The 26,470-nt window shown below is 41.6% G+C and overlaps 1 protein-coding gene across 9 annotated transcripts in view; it reads right to left on the bottom strand.

The window, feature by feature from the left end:
* Nucleotides 1–26,470, bottom strand: part of LOC145360241 (eukaryotic translation initiation factor 4 gamma 3-like) — a 338,012-nt gene that overhangs the window by 121,704 nt on the left and 189,838 nt on the right. For all 9 annotated transcript variants that reach the window (XM_080215311.1, XM_080215316.1, XM_080215315.1 and 6 more), the window contains 4 exons: nucleotides 20,313–20,421; nucleotides 16,439–16,492; nucleotides 9,517–9,614; nucleotides 3,185–3,310 (listed from right to left, as the gene is read on the bottom strand). In XM_080215311.1, the coding sequence (XP_080071437.1) occupies nucleotides 3,185–3,310; nucleotides 9,517–9,614; nucleotides 16,439–16,492; nucleotides 20,313–20,421 (387 nt within the window). The remainder of the gene's footprint in view (nucleotides 1–3,184; nucleotides 3,311–9,516; nucleotides 9,615–16,438; nucleotides 16,493–20,312; nucleotides 20,422–26,470) is intronic.

Raw genomic sequence — 26,470 nt, forward strand, 5'->3', positions numbered from 1 at the left:
TACCAATATTACTGCTTTGGCTCGATGCACCACAATGGTCTTTCCTGACTAGAGTCAAAGTCACAGAGGTTTACAGCACAGAAGCAGACTCTTTGGCCCAACTTGTCCATGCTGCCCAGTTTTTACCACTAAGCTGGTCCCAACTGCCTGCATTTGGCCCATATCCTGCCATACCCATCTTATCCGTGTAAATATCTAAATGCTTTTTAAAAGACAAAATTGTACCCAGCTCTACTACTGCCTCTGGCAGTAATTCCAGACACTCCACCCTCTAAGTGGGAAAATTGCTTCTCTGGACCCTTTAGTATCTCTCCCCTCTCACCTTAAACCTATGCCCTCTAGTTTTAAACTCCCCACCTTTGGGAAAAGACATGGATTATTTATCTTATCTATGTTCCTTATTATTTTAAAGACCGCTATATCATCCCTAAGCCTCCCTGTCCCAGTCTACCCAGCCTCTCCTTATAACTCAAACCATCAAATCTCTAGTAAATCTTTTCTGCATCCTTTCTAGTTTAATAATATCCTTTCTATAATAGGGTGATCAGAACTGTATACAGTACTCCAAATGTAGCCCTACAAATGTCTTATAAAACTTCAACAAGACGTCCTAACTCCTGTATTCAATACTCTGACCAATGAAACCAAGCATGCCGAAAGTCTTCTTCACCACTCTGTCTATCTGTGACTCCACTAGATCTCTTTGTTCTATAACTTTCCCCATTGTCCTACCATTAACTGGCTGGATTCAACCTACCAAAATGCATCACCTCATATTTATCTAAATTAAATTCCATCTGCCATTCATCGGCCCACTGACCCAATTGATCAACATCCCGTTGCAATGTAACATAAAGTTGTCTATACTTTTGTTCCAAAGTGTTATTTTCCCTAGAGTATATAATGTTTACTCAAATTAAAAGCGGAGCATCGTTTTTATACAATCAAAGAATGCGGACATCACTAGCAAATCCAGCATTTATTGCCAATTACTAATTGCCCTTGAGAACGTGGTGATTTCTTGACAATGGAAAAGGTTTTTTGGCCATTTCAGAGGGCAGTTAACAGTCAAAGATATTGCTACGGCTCTGCTGTCATTTAGGTCAGACCATACAAGGACAACAGGTTCCTTCCCTGAAGGGCATCAGTGAACCAGATGCATTTTTACGATAATCCAGTAGTTTTGAGGTCATCATTACCAAGACTTTTTTTTATTCCAGATTTATTTAATTAACCTAATTTACAATGCCTACTTCCTGTGGTGGAATCTGAACTCACATTTTCTGATCTTTGATCTGGGCCTCTGGATTATTAGTCCGATTGCAAAACCACCATGCCACCATTCTTAGCTAAAAGCCATTGTGCACAACTGCTGAAAACAATTGTGATCCCATTATCTGTGATGGATTACGTGCAAAAATTTTCCTTTTCAAAATCTTTGGGCTAAAGGTTGGCAAGATTGCTTCTCTTGTCAGCAAGATCAGCTGGCACTTAAGCCTCCAGCCGATCTGGCAGCTCATCAGTCTGCTCTCAGAATCTACAAGAATAGCCAAAAAGATTAAAGAATTATTTGAACACCTTCAGCAAATCTGTCAGCACCATTCCTGAGCAGTATGGGAGAGAGCACGTTGGCTTAGATGTTCACCACTAAAGCTGTGGTTGGTGCTTTGGCTGACTGTCTAGGGCTTATTGCAGGAATAAAGAGAATCAGGAAGTTGAAAATACATTTGACTGGGTAACTTTTGTAGTGTGTGCCAGTCTTGGACTGGGTTAAACACAGTAAGAAGTCTCACAATACCAGGTTAAAGTCCAACAGGTTTATCTGGTAGCAAATGCCACTAGTTTTCAGGGGCTCTGCCTCTTAGTCAGATAAGTGGGAAGTTCTGATCAGAACTCTCCACTTACCTGACGAACAGGCAGAGCCCTGAAAGCTAGTGGCGTTTGCTACCAAATAAACCTGTTGGACTTTAACCTGGTGTTGTGAGACTTCTTACTGTTGCAGCACCAACAGTTGCTTTGGCAACAAAAGAAACTGAGGTACAGCTGGCAGTTGATGCAGTCCATTGTTGACAGGAAGAACAATGCATTTAAAAAGCACCTTTAATGCTGCAAAATGTTTCCAGGTGGGTGTTTCACCAATCATCCCTGCACTCACGACCAAAATTTGACACACCAAATAAGAAGATATCAGGCAGGTGCTAACAAGGTAGGATTTAAGGAACATCTTAAAAGGAGTAAAGTGGTAGAGAGGCAGAGAAATTTAAGGAGAGGATTCCAAACTTCAGCAGCTGAAGGCACAGCCATTAACAGTAGATTAAAATTGAGGATGTATAAGAGGCCAGAATTTGGGCATCACAGTACCTGAAGTTTTAAATCTAAAGACTAAGAGGCGTGAGACCATGGAGGGGTTTGAAAATAATGATGAGAATTTTAAAAGAGGCACTACTTATCCAGAAGCCATTGTAGACCAGTGAGCAGACAGAATAAGCAAACGGACTTGGTGCAAATAAGGATAGGGCAGCAGGGTTTTGTACGACCTTAAGTTTACAGAATGTAGGGAGTGGGTGGGCAGCCAGGAGTACACTGGAATAGGGAAGTCTAGAGTAACAAAAGGAGGCTGGTGGGGAAGCATCTCGCTCAAAGGGCAACCAAAGTAACAATGCCATGTGGAGACTCATCTGGTAAAAGCGGAGTCCTTTTTATTATGGGAGGTAATTTAGATTCACCCTGTATAGTTAGCTCCCAGATGAGTCCAACTGCTGTAGCTTATATATAACAAAGATTGTATATGATTAAAGGATAGGAATGGAGTGAAGATGGCACTTTAATGCATTTCATTTTATCTTTCCGGAACACTAACCCTTCCACCATATTAGAGTACTTCACTGATTCTTAAATGCAACTACTCTTTCCTGCTAACTTGTCCCAATTGTTAACCACCCTTTGAAAGAAGCATTTTAATTTTTGTCCTCAATTTGTCCTGCACAGGCCTGAACCAAAGTTTCGCTTGGTTTTCCTTTAATAAGATAAGTACCTTGACAAAGGTCCCCTTGGGTACATGCCAAAATTAAACTAAGATGGATCAAGACTAACAATTCTATACAACGTCAACTTTTAACTACCAGCTAGTTTGTACTGAATGCTATTTAGTTAAGTTAAAGTAGTCAGGTATTTTTCTAACTACCTGAGGTGGAGTGGGCGTGGAGCTTGGCCTCACTACTGGTGGCGTAGGGTTTCTGCTTCCACCTCCCCCTGACAATATTTCTTCGGTGATGTCCTTGCCTCCCTGGTTTGGATCACGGATTCTAATCTGCAGAAGTGAAAGCAACACTGTATTAAACTGTTACAACCTGATCATTTCCAACATTTTGACTTTCTAAATAACACATTTTTTAAAAAAATCTAGAACACTGGCAGATATCATAAACAAAATCGAATTTCTCTAGCCATAATGGTAAGAAAGTAACTCAAAGAAATATTCTGCAAGCTGGTTTTTTTTAAATTAACTGCAGGATGTAAATGTCTTCCAATATTAACACTGTGAGGTACTTAGGAATATACCATTATACAGTTTCAATACGATGGTACAATTTAAACACACTGTACAAACAATAAGACTTAATCAAGTCAAAACAGAAATTAATTGCTGTAGTATACAAGCCCCGAAACATTGTTGATTAGCTTTCTCCAATGGCGGTGCAGATCAATTTGAATCAAATAAAATCTAATACCCCATCGTTTGACAAATGCCACGTATTATTAACACTTTAGACAAAGACTAGCCAAACTAGCTCTGGTATGGATATAAAGTAGTGCTCCATCTAAATGTAAAGGTGAAGCAAGGGAAGGTTAAAGATGCCTGACCCTCTGGCAAATCTGCCTTCAAGAAGGTGACCTTGGTCTTAGGTTTCCAAACAAGTATTAATTAAGCCAGAGAGGTTTTGAGAGCATGAGGAAGAGAAAAGAACAACAATGAGAATACACTAGAGACGATAAACTACATAGGCATTTTAAACAAAGTGGTCAAAAATGAAAAGTGAATGTTGACGGATGCTCCAGATTTGGTAACAAGTGTACTGCCACAGCCAGTCAGCAGCATTATGCACTTTGAAAAGATCAGGCCATCACTGTTGTAATTGTGCTAAAGCATGTGTTCTGCGTGTTTTAATCTCTGGCAATAAAGGTTGTTAGCTAATCTGGAATCCAATGCTAGCTGTAATGCGTATGTTGATATGCTGTCTTCTGGAATTGCTTGACGGGAAATAAAATGCAACTCGCACTGGTGATCTAGCATTCTGAGGTCTAAAGGATATGAAGTCTTTGCAGCAGTAAAAGAACTGCGGACTTGCAGCTTCTGGTTCATTGGGCACGTACAGTCCATTCATGTAAAATGCAGTGAGATGGTTGCAAGAGTAAACAACTCAGTACTATAGGGTAAAATTACATCAGACTCGCACCAGCAAATTCTACTGTACCTTACCCTGGCAAAATGACCATCTAAAGAGTTTTCTCAATTTGAATGCCAATTTTCAACTGTCTAAACCTGTAGAGAAAAACTCAATTTCATGGAATCGTCCTTCTGCCCTGCCTTTATGGGACGTGGAGACCCTTCCACTGTACAGGAATCTTAATCCAACTTCAGAAACTCCTTCCCTCAGCGGCATTCATATTAACTTTTAACAACAGAACAAAAATAACATTCACATAGCACTAAAAGTTGCAGCATTAGATCAGCAGAATCAAAGACTTTGTCACAAAACACTTGTAAACCAATGGCAGAATCAGATGTCAGAATCAGAATCAGAGTCAGCACGGATTTATGAAAGGGAAATCATGCTTAACAAATTTACTGGAATTCTTTGAGGATGTAACTAGCAAAGTTGATGAAGGGTAGCCACTGGACGTGGTTTATTTGGACTTTCGGAAAGCTTTCGACAAAGTCCCAATTAAAGCACATGGGTTTGGGGGTAGTGTATCGAGATGGATAGAAAACTGGTTGGCAGGCAGGAAACAAAGCATAGAAATAAATGGGTCTTCTGAATGGCAGGCAGTGACAAGTGGGGTACCACAGTGACCCCAGCTATTCAATATATATATTAATGATTTAGATGAGGGAACTAAATGTAATATCTCCAAAGTTGAGTGAGTGGGCAAATAATTGGCAGATGCAGTACAATTTGGATACATGTGCGGTTATCCACTCTGGTAGCAAAAATGGGAAGGCAGATTACTATCTGAATGACCATAAATAAGGAAAGGGGAGTGTGCAACGTACAGCAGTCACTGAAAGCAAGCATGCAGATGCAGCAGGAAATAAAATAGCAAATGGTATGTTGTCCCTCAAGTGAGAAAATTCAAGGACAGGAATACGAATGTCTTGATGCAATTATACATGGCGGGTGTTCACGAGGCCACACCTGGAATATTGTGTGCAGTTTTGATCTCCTTATCTGAAGGAGAATATTCTTGCTTTGGAGGGAGTGCAGAGAAGGTTTACCAAACTGATTCCTGGGATGACAGGACTAACGTATATGGAGCGACTGAGTTGGTTAGGGTTGTATTTCTTGGAGTTCAGAAGTATGAGGGTGGATCGCATAGAAACCTATAAAATTCTAACAGGATTAGACAGGATAGATGCAGGAAGGATGTTCCCGATGAAGGGGTGTCCAGAGCCAGGGGGTCACAGTCTGAGGATACAGGGTAGACCACTTAGGACAGAGATGAGGATAAATTTCTTTACCCAGAGAGTGGTCAGTCTATGGAATTCACTACCACAGAAACTAGTTGAGACCAAAACACAATGTTTTCAAGAAGCAGTTACATACAGCACTTGAGGCAAAGGGGAAGGCAGGAAGGCTATTGAGTTGGATGACAATCAACCTTGTTCATAATGAATGGTTGAGCAGAATGGCCTCCTCCTGCTCCTATTTTCTGTTTCTATTTCTATGATTTGCACCTTGAGCAAGATACAGCTCATTTTATCCAGAATCAAGCTTACAAGGTTGCACAATCTTAAGAACAATCCCCAGTGTAACAACAAGCATATTTTCATGGTGTCAAAGGATCAAGATTTAGTTTCACTCTTCCTTTTTATATATCTAAAGAAGCTCTTACTGCCTGATTTAATATTATGTGCTAGTTTACCCTAATAATTATCTTCTCTACTTTTTTTTGGTCACCTTTTGTTAGTTTATAAAACTTCCCCAATCCTCAGGCTTATCACTATCTTTGCCATGTCATATATTTTTTCTTTCAATCTAATACTACTCAGTTTTCTTGGTTAACCATAGTTGACTTATCCCCCTTCCTAGAATCCTTCTTCCTCACTGGGTTATATCTCTGTTGTCAGTCATGAACTATTGTCAAAAATGTCCGCCATTGCTGATCAACAGTGTCTTCTGCTAAACTCCTTGCCCAGTCCATTCAAGGCAGCAAGAGTGAGAGTAAGAGAGTGAGTGTGTGAGAGTGAGAATCAGTGAATCATTCAGCCCATCCTGTCCGTGCCTGCTCAAAGACACCCTAGTAGTCATTCTAATCCCATCTTCCTGCAAATGGTCCGTAGGCCTGTAGCTTACAGCACTTAAGATGTGGATTCAGGTACTTTTTAAACAAGTTTAAGGCTATGCTTCCACCACCAACTGAGGCAACAAGTTCCAAAACACCCACCACCCTCTGCGTAAAAAGTTTTTCTTCATGTCCTTTCTACACCTTCTGCCATTTATCTTGAATTTATGACCCTTGGTTTTTGAATTTGTTGCCAAGGAAACAAAATTATCCTGTATACTCTATTTATGCCTCTTACAATTTTGTGCATCTTAATCATGTCACCCCCTCAGCCTTCCCTGTTTCAAGGAAAACAACGCCAACCTCTCCAATCTCTTTTTATAGCTACAATTCTCCAGTCCTGGCAACATTCTAGTAAAACTTCTCTGCACTCTCTCCAGAGCAATTATATCCTTCCTATAATGCAGTCACCAGAACTGCACACAATACTCCAGTTTTGGCCTCACCAGTATCTTGTACAGTTTCATCATTTTATTCCAACTTTGGTATTCTATATCTCTGCAATGAAGGAGTGTACTTCATATGTCCTCTCCACAACCTTATCTACCTGTACTGCTACTTTGCACACCAAGATCTCTCACTTCATCTACACCTCTCAGTACATTCCCACTTACTGTATATTCCCTTTCACCGTTTGACCTCCTTAAATACATTATCTAACACTTATCAAAGTTGAACTCCATCTGCCACTTCCCTGCCCGCTCCAGCAACGTATCATTTTGGAGCTTACAACTTATCCTCTACACTATCCACTATTCAGCCAGTTTTTGTGCCAACTGAAGGTTTCCCAATTGGCTCCCCACATGCAAATTCAAATCATTAACCAACAGCAGGGGTCCCAACACCTAGCCCTGCGGAACACCACTTAAAACAGCTTTCCATTTGCAAGGACAGCCATCAACCATTACCCTTTGATTCTTGTACTAAGCCAATTTTGGATCCAATTCGCCACATTATCCGTGTTGCATGGGCTTTTACTTTTTGACCAGTCTGCCAAGTGCCATGTCTACTAAAATCCAGGTAGACAATATCCACTGCACTACTCTCATCGGTCATCCTTGTCAATTCTTCAAGGGGATCAATCAAATCAAATTTTTAAATCAAACTGTGCCCTCATTCCTTCGTAATTACCTTTTGACCAATGTTTCTCACTCTCAAACTGAATGCTAAATTCTACCATGTTATGGTTACTGCTTCCTAGGGGATCTTTTCCTCAAATTATTTATTAAACGTGTCTCATTACACATTACCAGATCCAAAATATCCTTATTTCTGGTCGGATACACAACACATTGTTCTAGGAAACTGCCCTGAATACACTCTATGAATTCTTCCTCATAGCTATCTCCATCAATTTGATTTTGCCAATCCACATGAAAATTAAAGTCATCCATGATTACAATATTGCCTTTTTTTTTACATACCTCTATCTCCTGATTTATTGTCTGTCCATCAATGTAATTCCTTTGGGAGCCTATCCCACCATTGTCTTCCTCCCCTTGTTATTTCTTATCTCCGGCAATAAGGAATCTATATCTCCAAATCCAAGATCATTTTTTGCCATCATACCTATTCCATCTCATGCTAACAAAGCAACCTCATCACCCTTTTCATCTTGCCTGTCTTATGAGAAGTCACATGCCCATGAATATTTAGTTCCCAGCTTTGATCTCCTTGCAACCATGCCTCTGCAATGGTTATAAGATCATACACATTAACTTAATTTGTGCCACTGATTCATTTAATTTGTGCCAAACACTTCTGCATTTAAAAGCCATTAATTTTGCTCTTTTACTATTTGCCCACCCTTTAACCTTATTTTCTGACTTTAAGTTTGTACACTTTCTCTTTGAGTACAATCTAAATAGCTGCTTGCAATGCTGCCATATCCTTTTGCTTTGTAAGCAGAAGATGGTTGGCAAGTTTGTCCTTTTAATACTTTGCCTGAAGATATCTGTGAACACTTCAGCTCTATTTCTTGCACTCACATACACGGCCCTATCACCATTGAGAATGGAAACATTTATGAAGCCCCACTCCTGAAAATTAGATTGTTCACTCTGATCTACCTTTTATAGGATCACTAGACTGATTATAACTTGATGCTTTTGGTATTTGGTGTGCAGATAACCCTGCATAATAGAGTAAGATTCTTGCTTACTGAAGCTAAGCTGTGCCTGGTGCTGCCCTTGGAACATCCTTCAACACTACAGTGAAGCAGTTCCAATTCCATGCCTTGATGGTAATGGGGGGAGTGAGCAATGCAATATAACACAACATTAGAATGCAGTGGTTTATAATACTGCTGCTGATGGCCCACTGTCCTCATGAATATCAAGCTCTGGATAGCTACACCTGGCCTCATCAGTCCCACTAATTAAATGCCACACTAAAATAATGAAGGATGTTATCTCTGTGGAAGCATTTCAAGATGCAAAATCAACTACATCAAAACTGAGGCGGAGTCACTCACAGGCTAATTCTATAGGAAACCTAGGTGCACAGGTGGCATCAAACTTCCACCATTTAAAGCAACACAATATCCCATCACTCCTTGAAATCACTCAGCTAGATAGAAAGCTCCCCTTCCTTCACAGGTACTGAATCACAAAAATGCAATGATTACACTTTTTACATATTTCCACTTTGTGGGCAGAAGCCAGCAAATTCACTCTGCTATGTCTGTGCTGCCTCTATTATGCTAATAAAAAAAGACATTTTTTGGACAAAATGACAGATGGAGACTACTGAATGCTTTCAAATTGACAAATTCAGCCTACATCAACTGCATATTAAAATCTTCACATTGAACACTAGACACATAACTAAATAGCTGAACAATTTTCCCAAAGTTGTGTCAAGATAGTTGCGATTGGCGTGTTATGAATTAAACCTTAATTTCACTCATCTGCACACATTCAGGAAAGGAAGCAGCACATGGGCACGTCATACCGTTTTCTTTTCCCTCTTTGTTGGAGGTGGTGGCGGTTGCGTAGGCACTATCAAAGGTGCAGACGGCGAATACACAGGTTGACTGTAATAGGATGGTGCTGGTAAAAGAGAAAGCACATTAGAATTCATCATCGCTGCTGTGCAATTTTGATGGAAGGAACTTTCAGACTTTCTAAATCTCACATGCTTTGGTTTTAAGTTGCCACTCCCAATTCAATTGCAGGCTGAGTCCTCTAGATGCAGAGAGCTTAGAAGTCTCTTCACATCAAGATGACAACAGAATCAAACATGCAATGCTGAGATGTCCACTGCCAAGATAGATAAGGGACACAAAAGCAGAATGCTGCATCAGGGCCCCAGGACTCTCTGATTAAATAGACATGGAACCTATCCCAGCCACAGAATGAGAAACAGGTTCTATGTATCTAGTTCCCCACAATATTTCTGCCATTCTTACTTGGGTGTGTGGTTACATAGGTTGCTACTGTTTTGTCTTTCCTCCAAAACTCACAATTACAATCTTTTGGATGGATCAGTGTCGTGCATGAACAGATTAAAAGATGGAGTTGTTTCAAAGGAAGGTGTGGGCAAAACGACAGTGATAACTTCTGAATTAGTGAATGCAAAGGTCAGTCACCAATATTTGGCTGGTGCCTCTCCGTTGCAGATGTACGGTTATATTGCTGAAAAAGTCTATTTTTAATTAAAACTTTGGTTGCTGATGCTACTGACCAGAGCATGAATTAGCTGGTTACTGATGGCACTAATAATAGCTGGAGGATAGTTGTGATAAGTATGTAGGACTGTTGCAGCAGTTTGCTTCAGTTCCTGCTCTTCCCTTCACCACAGCCTCCAAGTCTGTAGTTCAAATACTGTTATCTAAATCTATGTGCTTTTCTTAAAACAAAAACACAAAATGCTGCTTTAAAAGAAAACTGGAATGTATAAGCCACTTGGCAAAAAGCGATGGAATCTATATTCTCTTGCCATATTATTTGACGGGGCTAGTCATAGGAATTGACTTTGGGGTGCTGCACACTTCATGGATCCTGAATATAATGCACAACACGTATGGTAAGACTACAGAAACTCTGTTTTCGGGACAAAAGGGCCACAGGTGTGACTAAAACAATTACAGCTCAGAGTCAATTACAGCAGCAGTACAAAATGGTGAGGATGCAGGACAAAAAACAGGATATGTCTGCTTAATTAGCAAACAGGTTTAGGGAGCAAAAGATAATGAGGATTACGGGGAAATACTGAAACACATCTCTGAACATATCTTGGTGCTTCTCGTCCTTTCACACAGTTACGTTCTTGTTGATGGATTCGCCATATATTAAGTGAAACCTTCCTTAATTTACACTACAATCACATTCCACTGTATATAGTCACATGATAGCACCCACCCATTTTTCACCCATGAAGAACTGTGGGGCATTTTTCCATTTTAAATAGGAATAGCTGTATCTTTTTCCTGTAACTTATTCACTCACTTCCCAGACTAATTATTTTCACTCTCTTCATTCATCTGTCTTCCCTCATCAACAGTCATTCTTAAACCAGAAGCGATCAGTCTACAGGATTGCCAAACTAATCCAGATGGAGTCATAATAATGGAAGTGATGCATAACCTAATATCATAAACAAAGTAGTGCTGAAAAGCTGTCTGCTCTATTTTTTATGGTCCAGTGAGAATAAAGAAAACCTCACTTGGATCAGCAGGTTCACAGCAGAAAAGGTTCAGATCAGAGTTCAAAGTCTTACAGATATCATTGACATCCCTGTACAGTTTACTACTTGTCACAACCTTTTCATCTTGTATTAAGCTACAAGTACTACCACCATTATATGCGAGGACACCGTACTTCCGTATTCAGAAGATTGCATGAGTGCATGAAATCAAGAGCTGCTGCCTGCATTATTAGTAGGACACTGAACCAGTGATTATCGTTTCAACATAAACTGCACACAGGGAGTCTGGCAGATTTATATAACTATTCACCTTCACACAATGAAGCACAGGATTTTCTAAACTCTGGCGCCTAGCCACATCAGCTCATTCTTTGCAAGTCTGATCTTTGAACTTTTCTGACACGACCAGCTGACTCACAGCAATGTATTCTCACAGATATCAGCTCCAAGGCAGGCAATGTGCCAGAAATACAGCTGTAGATAGCCCTCGCCACCAGAGCACTTTCACCCGTGTATACTCACTGTGCAATGCCTAAGGTCAAAACTAATAGTCAGCCTGTGTTTTGTTCTTACAGAAAGAACTTAATAAATATTCCAAAGTGCCTCTAACTAAACTATTTTATCCAAGTAAACATATGCAATCATATAGACCAAAAGCTTAATTCCTGGTCTTTGTTAAATTAACTAACCACATTGAAAGCAGCAGCAAAGCATTTGGTCTTTGTCTCTAGGCTGTAGCAACAAAGGCACGCTGGAGTAGCAGAGAAACATTTGCCATCTACTCCCAAATGAAAAATAGCTACTTGAGGGTGATATAAAAGAATTGCCAATATTTACAAAATTATACCCTTGTATACAAGTCACCATCGCCAAGATGAAATGAGAACATTTAGATGAGGGAGGTTTAGCGAATTGAATTGCAACTGGAGATTTCAAATTAGTTCACATTTTGCTCACAGTGACACCCACTTTACATTTAATGAAAAGCCCAGCAGACCGATCAAGGTAATGTTTGCAAACAACTGCCCAAGAGATCTGCAATTACTGTTCATCTCTCAGAAAAGAAAATTGTTTCAGGTCTTCATTCTCAGTGGGAAAATCTATAGTTGGTATCAGCAACAGGGTTTCAGCAAGTGATTCAATAGGAATTCTGCAGATCAGCACCATTTCTAGCAGAGGCAACTGCGATATGCCTACCAAAAAGCATGCTGTACAGAGGAAGATTTTTTTCTATTAATTTATGGAACGTAAGCATTTCTGGAACCCTTTAAGGGGGAGCTACCTTCTTAAGCAGCTGCAGTCCATGCAATGGAAGTACTTCCCAAGTGTTAAGTAGAGAATTCGAGGATTGACAGAGAAGGAACAGTGACTTGAAGGGGAACTTGCTGGGAGTGATGTTTTCATGCATTCGTTGACCTTGATCTTGGCAGAGGTCACAGGTTAGATAAATGCTACCAAAGAAGGCTTAATGAGTTAATGTGGTGTATCTTATAGATCATACATGTCACAGCCAAGGTGGGATGGGATGCCAATCAACTGGGTTGTTTTGTCTGGATGTTGAGCTTTGATCGTTGGAACTATACCTCCTACACTCAGTCAGGAAAGTGGAAAGTAGTCCAACCCCTGACCAGACTTTGGGAGGGGGGGGGGGGGGGGGGGGGCGGTGTGTGTGTGTGTGTGTGTGTGTGTGTGTGTGTGTGTGTGTGGCCTTGCCCAAAATACCAAGCCTCTGACCTGCTCTTGTCACCACAGCATTTCTGTGGCTGTTCTAGTTAAGCTTCTGGTCAATGGTGACCACCACATTGATGGAAGATTTAGAAAACAGTAATGCCATCGAATATTTTGATTCTTGGGTTCAATTTGCTCTTGTTAAATAGGGTCACCGTCTGCAACTTACTGGAAAGAGAGAGAGAATCTGATGAACTGGTGCAACGACAATAATCTCTCCCTCAATGTCAACAAAACAAAGGAGATCAGGACTTCAGGAAACGTAGTGTAGAACATGCCCCTGCCTACATCAATGGGGACGAATAGAAATGGTCGAGAGCTTCAAGTTTTTAGGTGTCCAGATCACCCACAACCTGTCCTGGGCACCCCCCCATGCCAACACTATAGTTAAGCCTACCAACGTCTCTACTTTCTCAGAAGACTAAGGAAATTTGGCATGCCTGCTACAACGCTCACCAACTTTTACAGAACTTTTGTAGAAAGCATTCTCTCTGGTTGTATCACAGCTTGGTATGGCTCCTGCTCTGCCCAAGACTGGAAGAAATTACAAAGGATCGTAAATGAAGCCCCGTGTATCACGTAAACCAGCCTCCTATCCGCTGACTCTGTCTACACTTCCCATTGCCTCAGAAAAACAGCCAGCATAATTAAGGACCCTATGTACCCCAGACATACTCTCTTCCACCTTCTTCTGACAGGAAGAAAATACAGAAGTCTGAGGGCATGTACCAAACGACTCAAGAACAGTTTCTTCCCTGCTGCCGTCAGACTTTTGAATGGACCTATCTCACACTAAAGTTGATCTTTCTTTACAACCAAAATGATGGGAAATCACAGCAGGTCTGGCAGCATCTGTAAGGAGAGAAAAGAGCTGATGTTCGAGTCCAGATGACTGTCAAAACTGGGAAGCTGTCAAAGATATGATCTTTCTCTACACCCTAGCCATGACTGTAACACTAATTTCTGCAGTCTCTCCTCTCCTTCTCTGTATTTTGTCTGTATAGCATGCAAGAAATAATACATTTCACTGCATACTGACACATACGACAATAATAAATCAAATTAAACATACCAGCCCAAGCCAGAACATTGCCTATGTGTATCAAGGCCTGGACATGGACTGCTTCATTACCTGAAAAGTTGCAAATTGAATTGAATGCGATCAGCAGCAAATCTCTCAATTTCTGATCTTATGATAGATGGATGAAGGAGCTGAAATTGGTTGGGCCTCTAACATTATTCAAAGGAACTCCTACAGAAACGCTCTGAGACTGAAAAGATTAGCCTCCAACAATGAAACCATTTTCCTTTGTGTTAAATGTGACTCCAGCATGGTTCCATGTGGCTGTGTATTCACACAGTTTCAACATTACCTAATTAACAACTAGGACCAGAAGGATCCTCTGCAGGAACTGACAGCTCACATCTTACACTAGTTGATCACTCCGTATAGAGAAATGACAGTAAAATGCTTGGAAGGATAATTCCAGACCACTATGATTTTTTGTATTTTTGTGAATTTTTGGAAAGATGATGGAAAAATAATTAATGTTGCAAGTACCCTACCTTTGTAATGTGCAATCGTGAAAACATAACAGCATTTAGTGCCTTAACTGCATATAGTAACTAATTTAGTCCATTCAAACATCTAGCTTTGGATATACTTAATTTAGTATTGTATCTGGGTGAACATATAGTCAGGTGTTGCAATTGCTTTAACCTCTCAGTGCCACAACAGCCTAGCCACAACTGATCAAATGTCATATACTACGGATTTTCAAACCTGCAAGTTTCACTGCCCGACATATCAGATCCCAGAAATATCACTGTCGCCCTATTACTGACTGGTTTTTCCATTACGAAAGCAGCCAAACACATTTTCCAAAAAATTATTTCAATGGCAACATAACTGCCATCACAACAGCCCTGCATTGTGCATCCACAAACAAAATGTGTTCTAGCTTGGTTTGGGCAATGGCACTGTCACCTGTGTTGAGAAAGTTCTATGTTAACGCTCTATTTCAAGAACAGTAGTTCAGATTCCAGCACAGCCATATTGAGAGTATTACAATATTGCAACTACTGTCTTTTGGATAAGACTTTAAACTAAGCCTCCATTACAATATAGTTTAGCAATCATTCGGCTATAGTACTAGTAATCCAGAGATTGTGTTAAGTCCTGCCATGGCAATGAGAACTTGAAAAACCTTCAATCGGTAAAAGTGAAGTTATTAGGCAATATAAAAACCCAACTGGTTTGCCAATGTCCTTCAGGGAAGGAAATTTGACATCCTTATCCAGTTAGGCCAGTCCAGGCCCAAAGACACATGATTCAATCTAACTGTTGTCTCAAGTGGCCAAACAAGCTACTCCATTCTGTTTCCAAACAATAAGTAAAATAAAAGTGAAAGAGCCACTCAGTTATGAGCAAGGCATCCAATCAGAAGTTAAAGACGCACTCAGCCCACTGATTCAGCACCACCTTATAGGCTAACATTCCAAAATTCAGCTCAACTCTCCCTGATAACCAACTGTCTCTGTCAGCCCAAGGAATGGGATAAAAATAACAGTCAAACCAAAGACTTGAAAATAACGTTGACAAAAGCCCGGAGAGGAGAAAGAGGAAGATAAGCGAGGAAAGAAAACATGGAGGAGGAATGGAAGAGAGGCACAGTCAGGTATTCACGCAACATCTAAATAAATTATCGTGGATTGAACTGAACCATCAACTTGAAGAAGTATTTTTGATCTCTGCCTTTAGGTACTTTCAAATTCCTGCAACACTCCCATTAGTCTCAAAATCTCTAAACTACATAAACATTCTTTGGCAAACTCCCTTACCAGAGGTCCACAGCTCAAGAATTGAAAACACTGAGTACAATTACATTGCATAAAATAACCTCCTCACTGCATTTTTTTTTTGTTCCTTCTGTGACAAGAGTAGTCAACCCAAGAGAAAGTGAACTAATCTGATGTCAAAGAACCATTTAATGCACGTGAGAAAACCCATTTGGAAGGAAATTACAAAAGAAGCTGCAAATTATGTAAGATAGTTTGTATTAATACAGCGATCCAAATAACAATCATTGGTTTACAAAAACCAAGGCTTGGAGTGAAGTGCTCAGGGGTTAATATGCTGTTGCTTGAAAGTTAAAATAGCCCCCACAAATTCTCAAATCCCACCTTTCTATCCAGTAGTGAAATGCAAAACTTAGGCTCAGCATTGGGGGGTGGGGGCTAACTTCCCAGATTCTTCTCGCTCGCTCTCTCTCTGCCTGGAGGCAGAAGCTCGGAGGAGGTCACTTGTCTTTTCTTAAAAACTTGGAATTACAAGTATCGAAGAGAAAGGAAATAAATGGCTATATATATATATATATATATATCTTTCTATCAATGGACGAAACCCTACAATATTTTCCTCAATTATCTGTTTAAAATATACATGCCTATCCATAAATATATTAAAACAAGAAAGCGACTTTTTTTTTTAAAAACTCACCACACAGTGGCTGAACTCCTGATTGGGGCCACCCTCTGCGCCTTGTTTCTGAGGCTAGGCATGAAACAGAACATAAATTTGTTTAGCCTCGGGTCCCAATACTCCCTGCTGCTCATTGCTTAGCCAAGGCTAAGCAAAGAAAGATCACATTTCAGCACCTGGCCTTGGAAATGTGGCAAGAGTGGCAGTGATGATTCCAGCAACTATTGGGTGACTCTTTTTTAAATAGCATTTTGTTTAAAAAATATCGATCAAGTGTTTGTCTGAAACATAAACAAAAAGCAGGTAATTATTTTCTTTCTGCTGCCTTAGTTTGAATTTTCACCAATGGTACTGGCACTGTCTGGGATCGAAGCACATATCCACCTATCTGTCCTCGGTGCAGAATCCAGCGAACCTGGGTCCGGTCCGTTGGGGGGTGTGGACAAACAGCGAATAGAAAGTTACAAACAGGGCATAAACATAAGAAAGCGAAGAAGCTGTTCATTTGACATAAGTGGATGATATAACATTATGACTACATAATAAGTACATCAGGTGTCTAAGGCAGGTCTCACTATCATAGTTGCAAGCCCAGTGGCAATGATAGCATTGCTTGCATAACAGAAGTCCAAAATTAAAACATGGCCACAAAACTTTTTGCAATGAGCATTCACAGTTAATCTATGTATCCTTTTATTTTTTTGAGCCTCTAGATGATTTTTAAAAGGCAGGAATAACTGATTTATACTTTTTCCACCCATTACGGTTGTAGGAAAATTTACTTTTTTGTCCTAGGCTAGCTACAATGCAGATTTGTAAATATCAGAAGAGGACTTTTTTGGTTGAGCTCAAGGCCTTGATTTCTTTCACCATACTTGGGTCTCTGCCACGTGTTAGAAGGACAAAACCACTGGGCAATTCTGACTATTCATTTTACTTCACTTTATGGAATTACCTATACTTTTCCAGATGGAGGACCACAGGCTATATTACTTTCTATCACTATATGTCTCCAACATTCTACAGAGTTGTGCAGAAAAATCAAGAGAAAATGATGCCAAGCTCCCCAACTGTCAGGTGGATACAGACCCCCAGTATTTCCAGTACACTATTGTGAGCACATCCAAATACATCAGAGAACCATATTTCTTTGATCCCTGTGGACTGCCAATGGGTGGCCAACTACATCTTAATGTGTGAGGATATTTCCCACGAACAGTAAGAATAGGACAGTGGCAAAATGGTCACGAGTTTCACCGGAACCCTGCTTTCCCAGGATATGATCAAATGCGTCTCAACTAAGATACCAGCCTGACCAGTATGGAGGCTTCTCATAGGATAGTAGCTTTCAGGTCATACTTCCAAGTTGAAGACTTTTAATTCTAATCACTTATCCGGTTGCACAATGCAAAACAGACTTATTGTTAACTAACAGAAATGCACAGCAAAACTTATGCAACCTTTGGAACTGATGTAGAAATGATGGTTTCATAAATTAGGGTGAAAAGGAATACAATTTCTCCTAGGGCTACTAACTAGATTTCACAACACTCAGCATTGCCCATTTCACTTCTGCCCTGCATCAGAGATTGTATCAATCTTCATTTTTATTCAGGGTTTTTGATGAACCAAAGAAAATCCTTTCCTTCAATATACATTTCAGCTGTTGAAAGTTGAAGGATTTCTAACTAAGTTTTAAAATTTTAAAACAATTAGAAAGATAGTTAAATTAGATTAACTAGGAAGGAAAATAGGCAATCAGAAATTAGGGAAGAACATGACAGGGGATACAGAAATAATGCCAAATTAAAATTAAATGCTTCAAATGCAGATCTGACACACACAGGATTATTTTTAAATTGGTTGCTTTATTAGTGAAATTTGTTTCTTTCCCCAAGCATCACAGCATAATCCCCAGGAAAGAAAAATTTTCCTGGACTTGCTGTTAGTTTAAGGATTATAAAATCTTGGAATCACTCTTTATCCAAATGCTAATAAACATGTGTGTGTGGACCCAAAGACCTCAATTACTTTCAGGTTCTTCATCTCAGTTCAGAACATGAGAAAATCAACCAAATATGCTTTAAAACCAAATAAAAACAACAAAAGCTAAAGCACACACTGTTCTACATCATTTCAGTTTAGATGTACAAAGACATTTACAAACCCACAGAAAAGTGGACTATTTTATTTGGTTCAGGTCAAAAAAATGATATACGTACTAACAAATGGGAATGATGTGAGCACTAATTTTGGACTTCAGCTGTCTTAAAAGCAGATCAAATCTTTCACCTGTCGCCTGAAGCTTTCTGGCATTTTCGTTTGAAAGTCACAAGGGTATAAATTACCCTCTCCAGAGCATTTTTATGAACTGATTTCCTACTAATCATCTCAACAGCTTGCAGTGATTAGGCCATAAGCAATCTTGCAGTGGGCAGTGGTGTAAGCACAGAAAGCTGATACTGGTAAAAATAGTGAGTAAAATCAACCTGTAAAATTCACAATACAGATTATTACAAAAAGGTCCTTGGCATGATTCAAGATTAAAACTGCTTGAATGAGAATATCTAGCTTTGTGATTAGATTGCCTGGTCATCTTTACAGGTATCCATTATTCTCCTCCACACTCATTGAATGTGCTGCTGGAGAACCACACCAGATTCTGTGGTTTACTAAAAATTAAATAATGGGAGAGCAGGCCACGTAAACTCACAAGCAGCAATGAGACATCTAAGTAATTTTGCCTTGTTATCTATCACTGTGCACCTTTATCTGCTTGTGAAATTAAAATATTTCAGCTGGCAGTAATATAGCAGATGTCAAACATTACGTTTACTGAACGATGACAAATAGCAGTGTTGCTTTGAAAATATTCTGCAGAAACTGCATAAATTATCTTCAGAATGCAGCAGCATGTGCAATTACAAATCTTGTGCACAAATTACATGTCTTTACAAAGCTCTTGATTAACTATTATTACGTGTGGCAACATCACTTTTGGAAGTCTGCAGGACAGTGTAAATTACACAGAAAATTAAATTGCATACGCTCTCCAGTCATCTCAAAGTAATGCTGACTGCAAAAATCTAAAAAATGAATTCTGCTGCTAAACCACACAGGAAAATATAGCACTGGAAACAGTATTGTTTAATAATGCATGAGTGTACTGCTTGTGCAATACTCTTGATGCTCTCACCAATGTCACTAATGACAGACATGTAGCCACTAGTACTTCACCACAGTGGTATAACGCAAAGTCTTTGCTACAAGCCTGCAATGAAATTATGAATTCAAATCTCACTACAGCAAACTATGAAACAAACTACAATACGTTTGCTAATTTACGGGCTGGCACTCGAGAAGAAATTTCTGTAAAAATTAACTGATCCACTGATGCACGAGGGCTGATGGACATGCGATTCCAGTCTTCGGTGACATGGCTGTCATTTAAAGCCTTCTTGAAATGATCATGTGTAAAATGATTGCAGAAAGAAGCCAATACTCTAAGGGTAACTAGGAATGGCAATACGTGGCCTCAACAAAAATGTTCAATTGGTTTATCAAATAAAACTCCAATGTAATAGGGGAAAAACGGCAACCCACATCAAGGAAAAAGGGCAAATCCATTTTAAGTTTACAAAGACAGAACAATCATCAATCTTGCTCCCAGCTTTCACGTTTTCAATACTAAGTTTGGAAAGTTTAGTTACAAATCAAGCATTTGAGATAAACATATTCCACTTGTTTTCAGAACACACTAGACCAGTTTAAGCACTAACAGGGATGCAAAGACATGTTTAAAAGCAATAAGTGAATGAGCTAGAAATAAAAGCAGAAAAGTCATTGTTATTTAAAAGATAAAAGCAAGCACTGTGAGCGACTTAACACTTACCATATGTAGTGAAGTCACCAGGACCTGGCCCTGAATAGAATGGACCAGGTGGTGGCTGGACAGAATACTGCTGGGGAGGCCCCATGTACGGAGTTGCGCTGGGCCGGAACTATCACAAAAGCAAAAAGAAAAATCAGTTTTAGTACAAGTCGTTCTTTCTTGATTTGAATTCTGCAGCCCAGAGAAATGGGTTTCAACCAATACTTTAGAAAAACACTGTGTGAGACAATGGCAGGCCTATTTGCTCCTGCAAATTTATGTCACGTTGTAACAGGATACAACATTCAATAATATTTTGAAACCAACGTCCACTCATCTACAATAGCATAATACAAAAACCTTGAGCTAAAGACAAGGTAGATGAACAGCCATTTGATGGCACACAGCTTGAACAGAGCTGAAAAGAAATACTTGGAGAAAAGTTATTTGCTCTGCACTCAAGGCAACTAAACAGAAGAATGCCAAATTTCAAACAAGCACAACAATGATTGCTGATCGGTTGACATGTGAACTCTGATTGGCTGAGACATTGCCATGCAGAAAGCAAGAGGGAACTATAAGCTCCCCTAAGCTCCTCAAATTCAAAAAGCCACAAGCTTGAACATATTCTGTTTGTAGAGAACGAGTCCACGTGTGAATGTATGCCACTCCCAACAAACATAAATGAGCCTTGCTACAAGCCCAAGTGATTATCGTAGGTTGGCTGTTAATGCAGCTAGGAGCTCACTTACCCGAGTCAGCGCTGCCCAATCGCCGAATTACATCTAATAGTCGACATTCTGAGCCTTAAAATCCTGCATATTTCCAATATGTAGGTGATATGTTTGCAATCTTTGAATCTGCAACCATGTGTAAGAATTTCCTTATACATTTTAACACACTCCGTTCTGCACTCAGATTCACTTTTGAAATGGAAGAGTCAAACACAAAGTGCTACTAAGAAATCTATTAGTGGGTGCGTTCTTCACTACTGCTTACTTTCACTGATCAATGTTACATACGTCCAACAAGAGAGATTCGATATTGCCTCTCGACATTTAATGGCATTATCACCGGATCCCCCATTATTAGCATTCTGGGGGTTAGCATTGACTGGAACTAAACCACTCAGAAATACTGTGACTAAAAAAACAGGTCAGAGGCTAGGAATCTTTCTGGTCTGAAAGTGGTGGCCTTAGACCCACTGACAAATTTGTGCAAGTGTTGTTGTTCATCCATCATCATCGATGAGGACCTCCACACCATTAGTCATTTTGAGGCTAGTTGCAGTGTGTCCGAAGATGACCGATCAGGCTGATTCGGGCACTGAATGTCCTGGCACATATTGGACAGACTTGTGTAGACATTGTAATTGTTGCACTGGTGGCTCTGGACTTGCGCAGCTTGCGCTTAAGTTGTGCTTCAGCAAAGCACCTTGTTTCATAAGCTTGACAGCCTTTGTGGATGAGGCAGCGCCAGGTAGGGCGGTCTTGTGCCAGCGTTTCCCAGGTGGTCGTGTCAATGTCAAGTGACTTCAGGGAGGCTTTGAGTGTGCCTTTGAAACATTTTTTCTGCCCGCCATGGGAACTCTTCCAGCAGTTCCCCAAAAAGGAGCTGCTTGGGTATGCGCTCATCTGACGTACAGATGACATGACCTGCCCACCAGGTCTGCGCTCTCATCAGCAGTGTGTGGACTGATGGTAGGCTTGCTCTAGAGAGAACTTCAGTGTCTGGCACTTTGTCTTGCCATCGGATGCATAATATTTTACGGAGACAAGTCGTGGAAATGATTGAGCTGTCTTGCATGCTTTCGATACACAGTCCACATTTCACAGGCATACAGCGGGGTAGTGAGTACTGCGGCACTGTAGACCTTCGGTTTTGTTGCTGGGCTGATTCCTTGACGTTCCCATACAATGGAGCGCAGTCTACCGAAAGTAGAACTTGCCTCTGCTATTCTGCAGTTAACTTCTGTAAACACAGTCACTGCTTGGGAGAGGGTGCTGCCAAGATAAGTGAACTGGTCCACTGCCTGTAGTTTCTGCCCTTTGTGATTTTGGGTTCTGTGTACAGTGCGTGAGGAGCAGACTGATGCATGACTTCGGTCTTTTTAATGTTGATGGTGAGTCCAAAGTTGTCACAAGCCATGGAAAATTTGTCCATACTGACTTGCATCTCTGGCTCTGAGCCAGCATACAGGGCGCAGTCATCGGCAAAGAGGAAATCTCTCAGAACAGTCTCTTTCACTTTGGTAATAGCCTCAGGTTGAAGAGCTTCCCATCCACTCTGTACTTGAGGCTGATTCCAGCAACACTGTCCTGGAAGGCATCATTCAGCAAGGCAGTAAACATCATGCTGAACAGTGTGGGTACGAGCCCTGTTTGACACCACTGGTGACTGGGAATGCCTCAGAGGATTCTCTGCCATTCAGTACTCTGGCCATCATGCAACTGCATACCACCTGAATGAATTTGGGGGGGCAGCTGAACTTTGGCATGATCCTCCACAGGCCTCGTCGGCTTACAGTGTCGAAGGCTTTTGCGAGGTCAACAAAGGTTGCGTAGAGCTCGCGATTCTGCTCCTGACACTTCTCCTGAAGTTGGCGCGCAGCAAAAATCATGTCAGTAGTCCCACGACCTTTGCGGAAGCCACACTGACTCTGGAAGCAGGCCCAGCTCCAGATGAGTGACCAAATGATTTAGCAGGACTCTTGCGAGAGTTTTTCTTGTGATGGAGAGCAGCAAGATTCCTCGGTGGTTGTCGCATACTTGCCAATTATCCTTCCTCTTGTAGAGGTGTACGATGGAAGCATCTTTAAGTTCCTGAGGAATGGTTCCTTGCTTCCAAAAGGCCTGGAACAACTCTGTCAGCTTCTCGGTAAGTGCAGGACCAGCAGCTTTATAGATGTCTGCGGGTATGGCATCTGCCCCTGCATAGCTGGCTGACAGCTTTCATGACTTCGGCTACTACCGGTGGGTCATCCATGGCGCTGTTGACATCAACCTGGGGAATCCTGTCTATTGCCTCATCATTAATAGATGATGGTCGGTTGGGGACAACTTCAAAGTGGTCAGCCCATCTCTGCAGGACCCGAGCCTTCTCTGTAATGAGAATTGTACCATCTATACTCAGGAGGGGTGAACTCCCGAGAGATTGAGGTCCATAGAGTGTGTTGAGGGCTTCATAGAACCGTTTCAAGTTGTTTCTGTCAGCGTATCCCTATGCAATTTATTCTGGACTGTCCTGCGAGCACTGGTAAAAGCATTTTTCTTGGCAGCTGAAGATGGGTCATTCTGACAGGCCCAATGAAGACAGTGCTTTTCAACAGGTAGAGCCTGTACCTCATCATTCTCATCAAACCAATCATGCTGTTTGAAGGTGGAGGGCCCAAGCGTCTTCAGCACAGATGTATGGATAGCATCCCTGAAGCGTTCCCAGTCATCCTCAGCGCTGCCTGCGAGGTGTACATCAGCAAGCTTGATTTCTAAGTCTTCAGCCAGTGCTGAAGCTATGCTGGGGTTCTTTAGCTTGGCCAATTCTTTTCATAACCTTGCTTCCTTGTGGTCGCCTCTTGGGTCTGATGTGGAGCCTCATTTTGGAGAGGATGAGCCTGTGATCTGTCCAGCAGTCAGCACCACACATGGCCTTGGTTACTCTGACATCCTGCCTGTCTTTTCTCCTGACAATGACATAGTTGATAAGATGCCAATGCTTAGATCGGCAGGGGTGTGTGTGTGTGTGTGTGTGTGTGTGTGTGTGTGTGTGTGTGTGTGTGCGTGCGTGCGTGCGTGTGCGTGCGCGCATCCAGGAGGTCTTGTTACGGGTAGGCAGATGGAAGGTTGTGTTGGTGATGAGGAGGTCATGTGCTGCACAGGTCTTCATTAAGAGTAGGTCGTTACTGTTACACTTGCCCACTCCATGCCTCCCAATGACTCCCTGCCTCCACACCCTACTCTTGCACTGAAATTGCCAAGCAAGATCAGCTTGTCGGGACTGCTGTCTGCTGATAGTACGGTGTCTAGTGCTTTGTAGAACTTGGCTTTCATCTCGTCCAAGTTGTTCATTGTGGGGGCATAGGTGCTGATCAGGGTGGCTTGACTTCTGTTCTGTAGCGGAAGCTGCAATGTCATAAGCCGGTCGTTCACACCCTTGGGTAGACTAAGTTTCCGAACAAGGTGACTCCTGATGGCGAATCCAACTCCAGCATCATGATGCTCATTGCTGCCATGACCGCTCCAGAGAAAAGGCGTATCCACCTCCAGTTTCAGTCAACTGACCTATGTTGGCAAGACAAGTTTCGCTCTGGGCTGCAATGACAATGTATCTTGCAAGCTCTCCAGCAACTAAGGCTGTTCTTCTCTCTGGTCTGTCTGCTGGAGGATTGTCCAAAAGCATGCGCACGTTCCAAGTGCCAACAGTGAGAGGTGTCACCTTGTATTGTGTGTTCGACCACAAGATGGGAGCCCTGCCAGCCGCAGTAAACTGGCCAGGGTGTAGTGAAGCAGGCAATGTTTAGGACACCTTTTCTAGCCCCTTCCTCATCCTACGGAGGTGAGCAGTGTGTCCCTGAAGAGGACTGCTCAGTCGCCCAGGTAGACGCAGAGTTCCACTGCTGCTTCGGTCAGCGGAAAACGACCATTAGACCTGAGCCGCCTGTGTGCAAGTCCGTGACTTCAGCTCCCAGTGTATCCACACCTGCTGCTTCGTCGTTCTCCCATCGCCACGGGACTTCAAGGGTTGAACAGGACACTGGTGTTGATGATGATGGTGTCGAAACTAGTGCTTGATTTGGATTAAAGTGAGGGAGAGTTGCGCAGCGTCAGCCTTGTTCTCTGTTCCCAATTTCCATCTGGATCCAGTGGCAAGACAAGAGTCAAGATGGCTGGAGGTGGGACGAGGGTGCAGTGGATGACCAGGACATCTTCTGTATCTTGTCCTGCTCTTCGCATTCCACGACGTTGCAGAGACTGCCTTCTTGACCTTCTGTTGGTCTCATCCGCTCAATCCGCCGGACTCTGTCTTCACATGCTGGGGTAGACATCGCCCTATCTCACCAAGGGTTGAGATCCGTTGGCTACCCTCACCTGGTTTAGCCAGCTTGTCGAGGCTGTTGCCCGGGGCGTGGCTGCTGTTGCATGCAAACAGCTATGGGGAGCCACAGTTAAGAGCTGAGTGTCAGGTGGGGACAAAGGATGGACAAACTGCCCTGAAAGGGCGCAACATGTTCCCCCACCAAAGGTAATACCCCTCCCTAACACCCATACACACCTGTGCAAGTAACTGGATGAGTACAACTCCCACAACACCCAGGACAAAAGTCTGCTTTACCGGCACCTCATCCACAAACACTCACTCCCTCCACCACTGTTGAACAGTGACAGCAGTGCGTGCTGCCTACAAGATGCACTGCAGGAACTCACCAAGGCTCCTCAGACAGAACCTTTCACTTCCACAACCATTAACATCTCGATTTTAGGAGAACCAGGGCAGCAAATAAATGGGAACACCAACACCTGGAAGTTCCCCCACAAACCACTTATTTTCTTCACTTGGAAATATATCGTTGTTCCTTCACTGTCATTGGCTAGAAATCCTAGAACTCCCTCTCTCACAGCACTATGGGTGTACCTACATCAAAGGGACTGCAGTGGTTCAAGAAGACAGCACACCATCACTTTCTCAAGGGCAATTAGGGAAGGGCAATGAATGTTGGCCTAGCCAATAACACCCACATCCCATGAATGAATTTCAAAAAAGGCATATTGGGATTCATGGAACTCCACACGTTGCAAGATTTTCCCAATCAGCATCCTGTCAATAAGCCTAGCCATTTGCTCACCTTGTAAGCTTCATGAATAAGTACAGCAAATCAAAGCTACCCTGAGAGACAATGACTTTCGTGATCAGGTCATTTTATTGCACAAATTTGTAAGTGGGTCTAAGGCCACCACTTTCAGACCAGAAAGATGTCTGATTTACCTTAAAATTACTCTAGAAAGGCTAAGTATCTCAAAAACTTTAACAGATTAAGCAAGAAGTTTCACCCTGTTTTCTAGCAAGATGTTACTCTCAGTCCAAAATAGACATTTGGCCAACTACACAACTGAGCAACGTTCATGTATGAGGGAGTTCTAGTGCTATGCCAACCAGAGGCTGTACATCCCAACGACTGACTGAAT

Source organism: Carcharhinus amblyrhynchos, chromosome 30 (genome assembly GCF_965287045.1).
Source record: "Carcharhinus amblyrhynchos chromosome 30, sCarAmb.v2.hapA, whole genome shotgun sequence".
NCBI classification, from domain to species: Eukaryota; Metazoa; Chordata; class Chondrichthyes; order Carcharhiniformes; family Carcharhinidae; genus Carcharhinus; species Carcharhinus amblyrhynchos.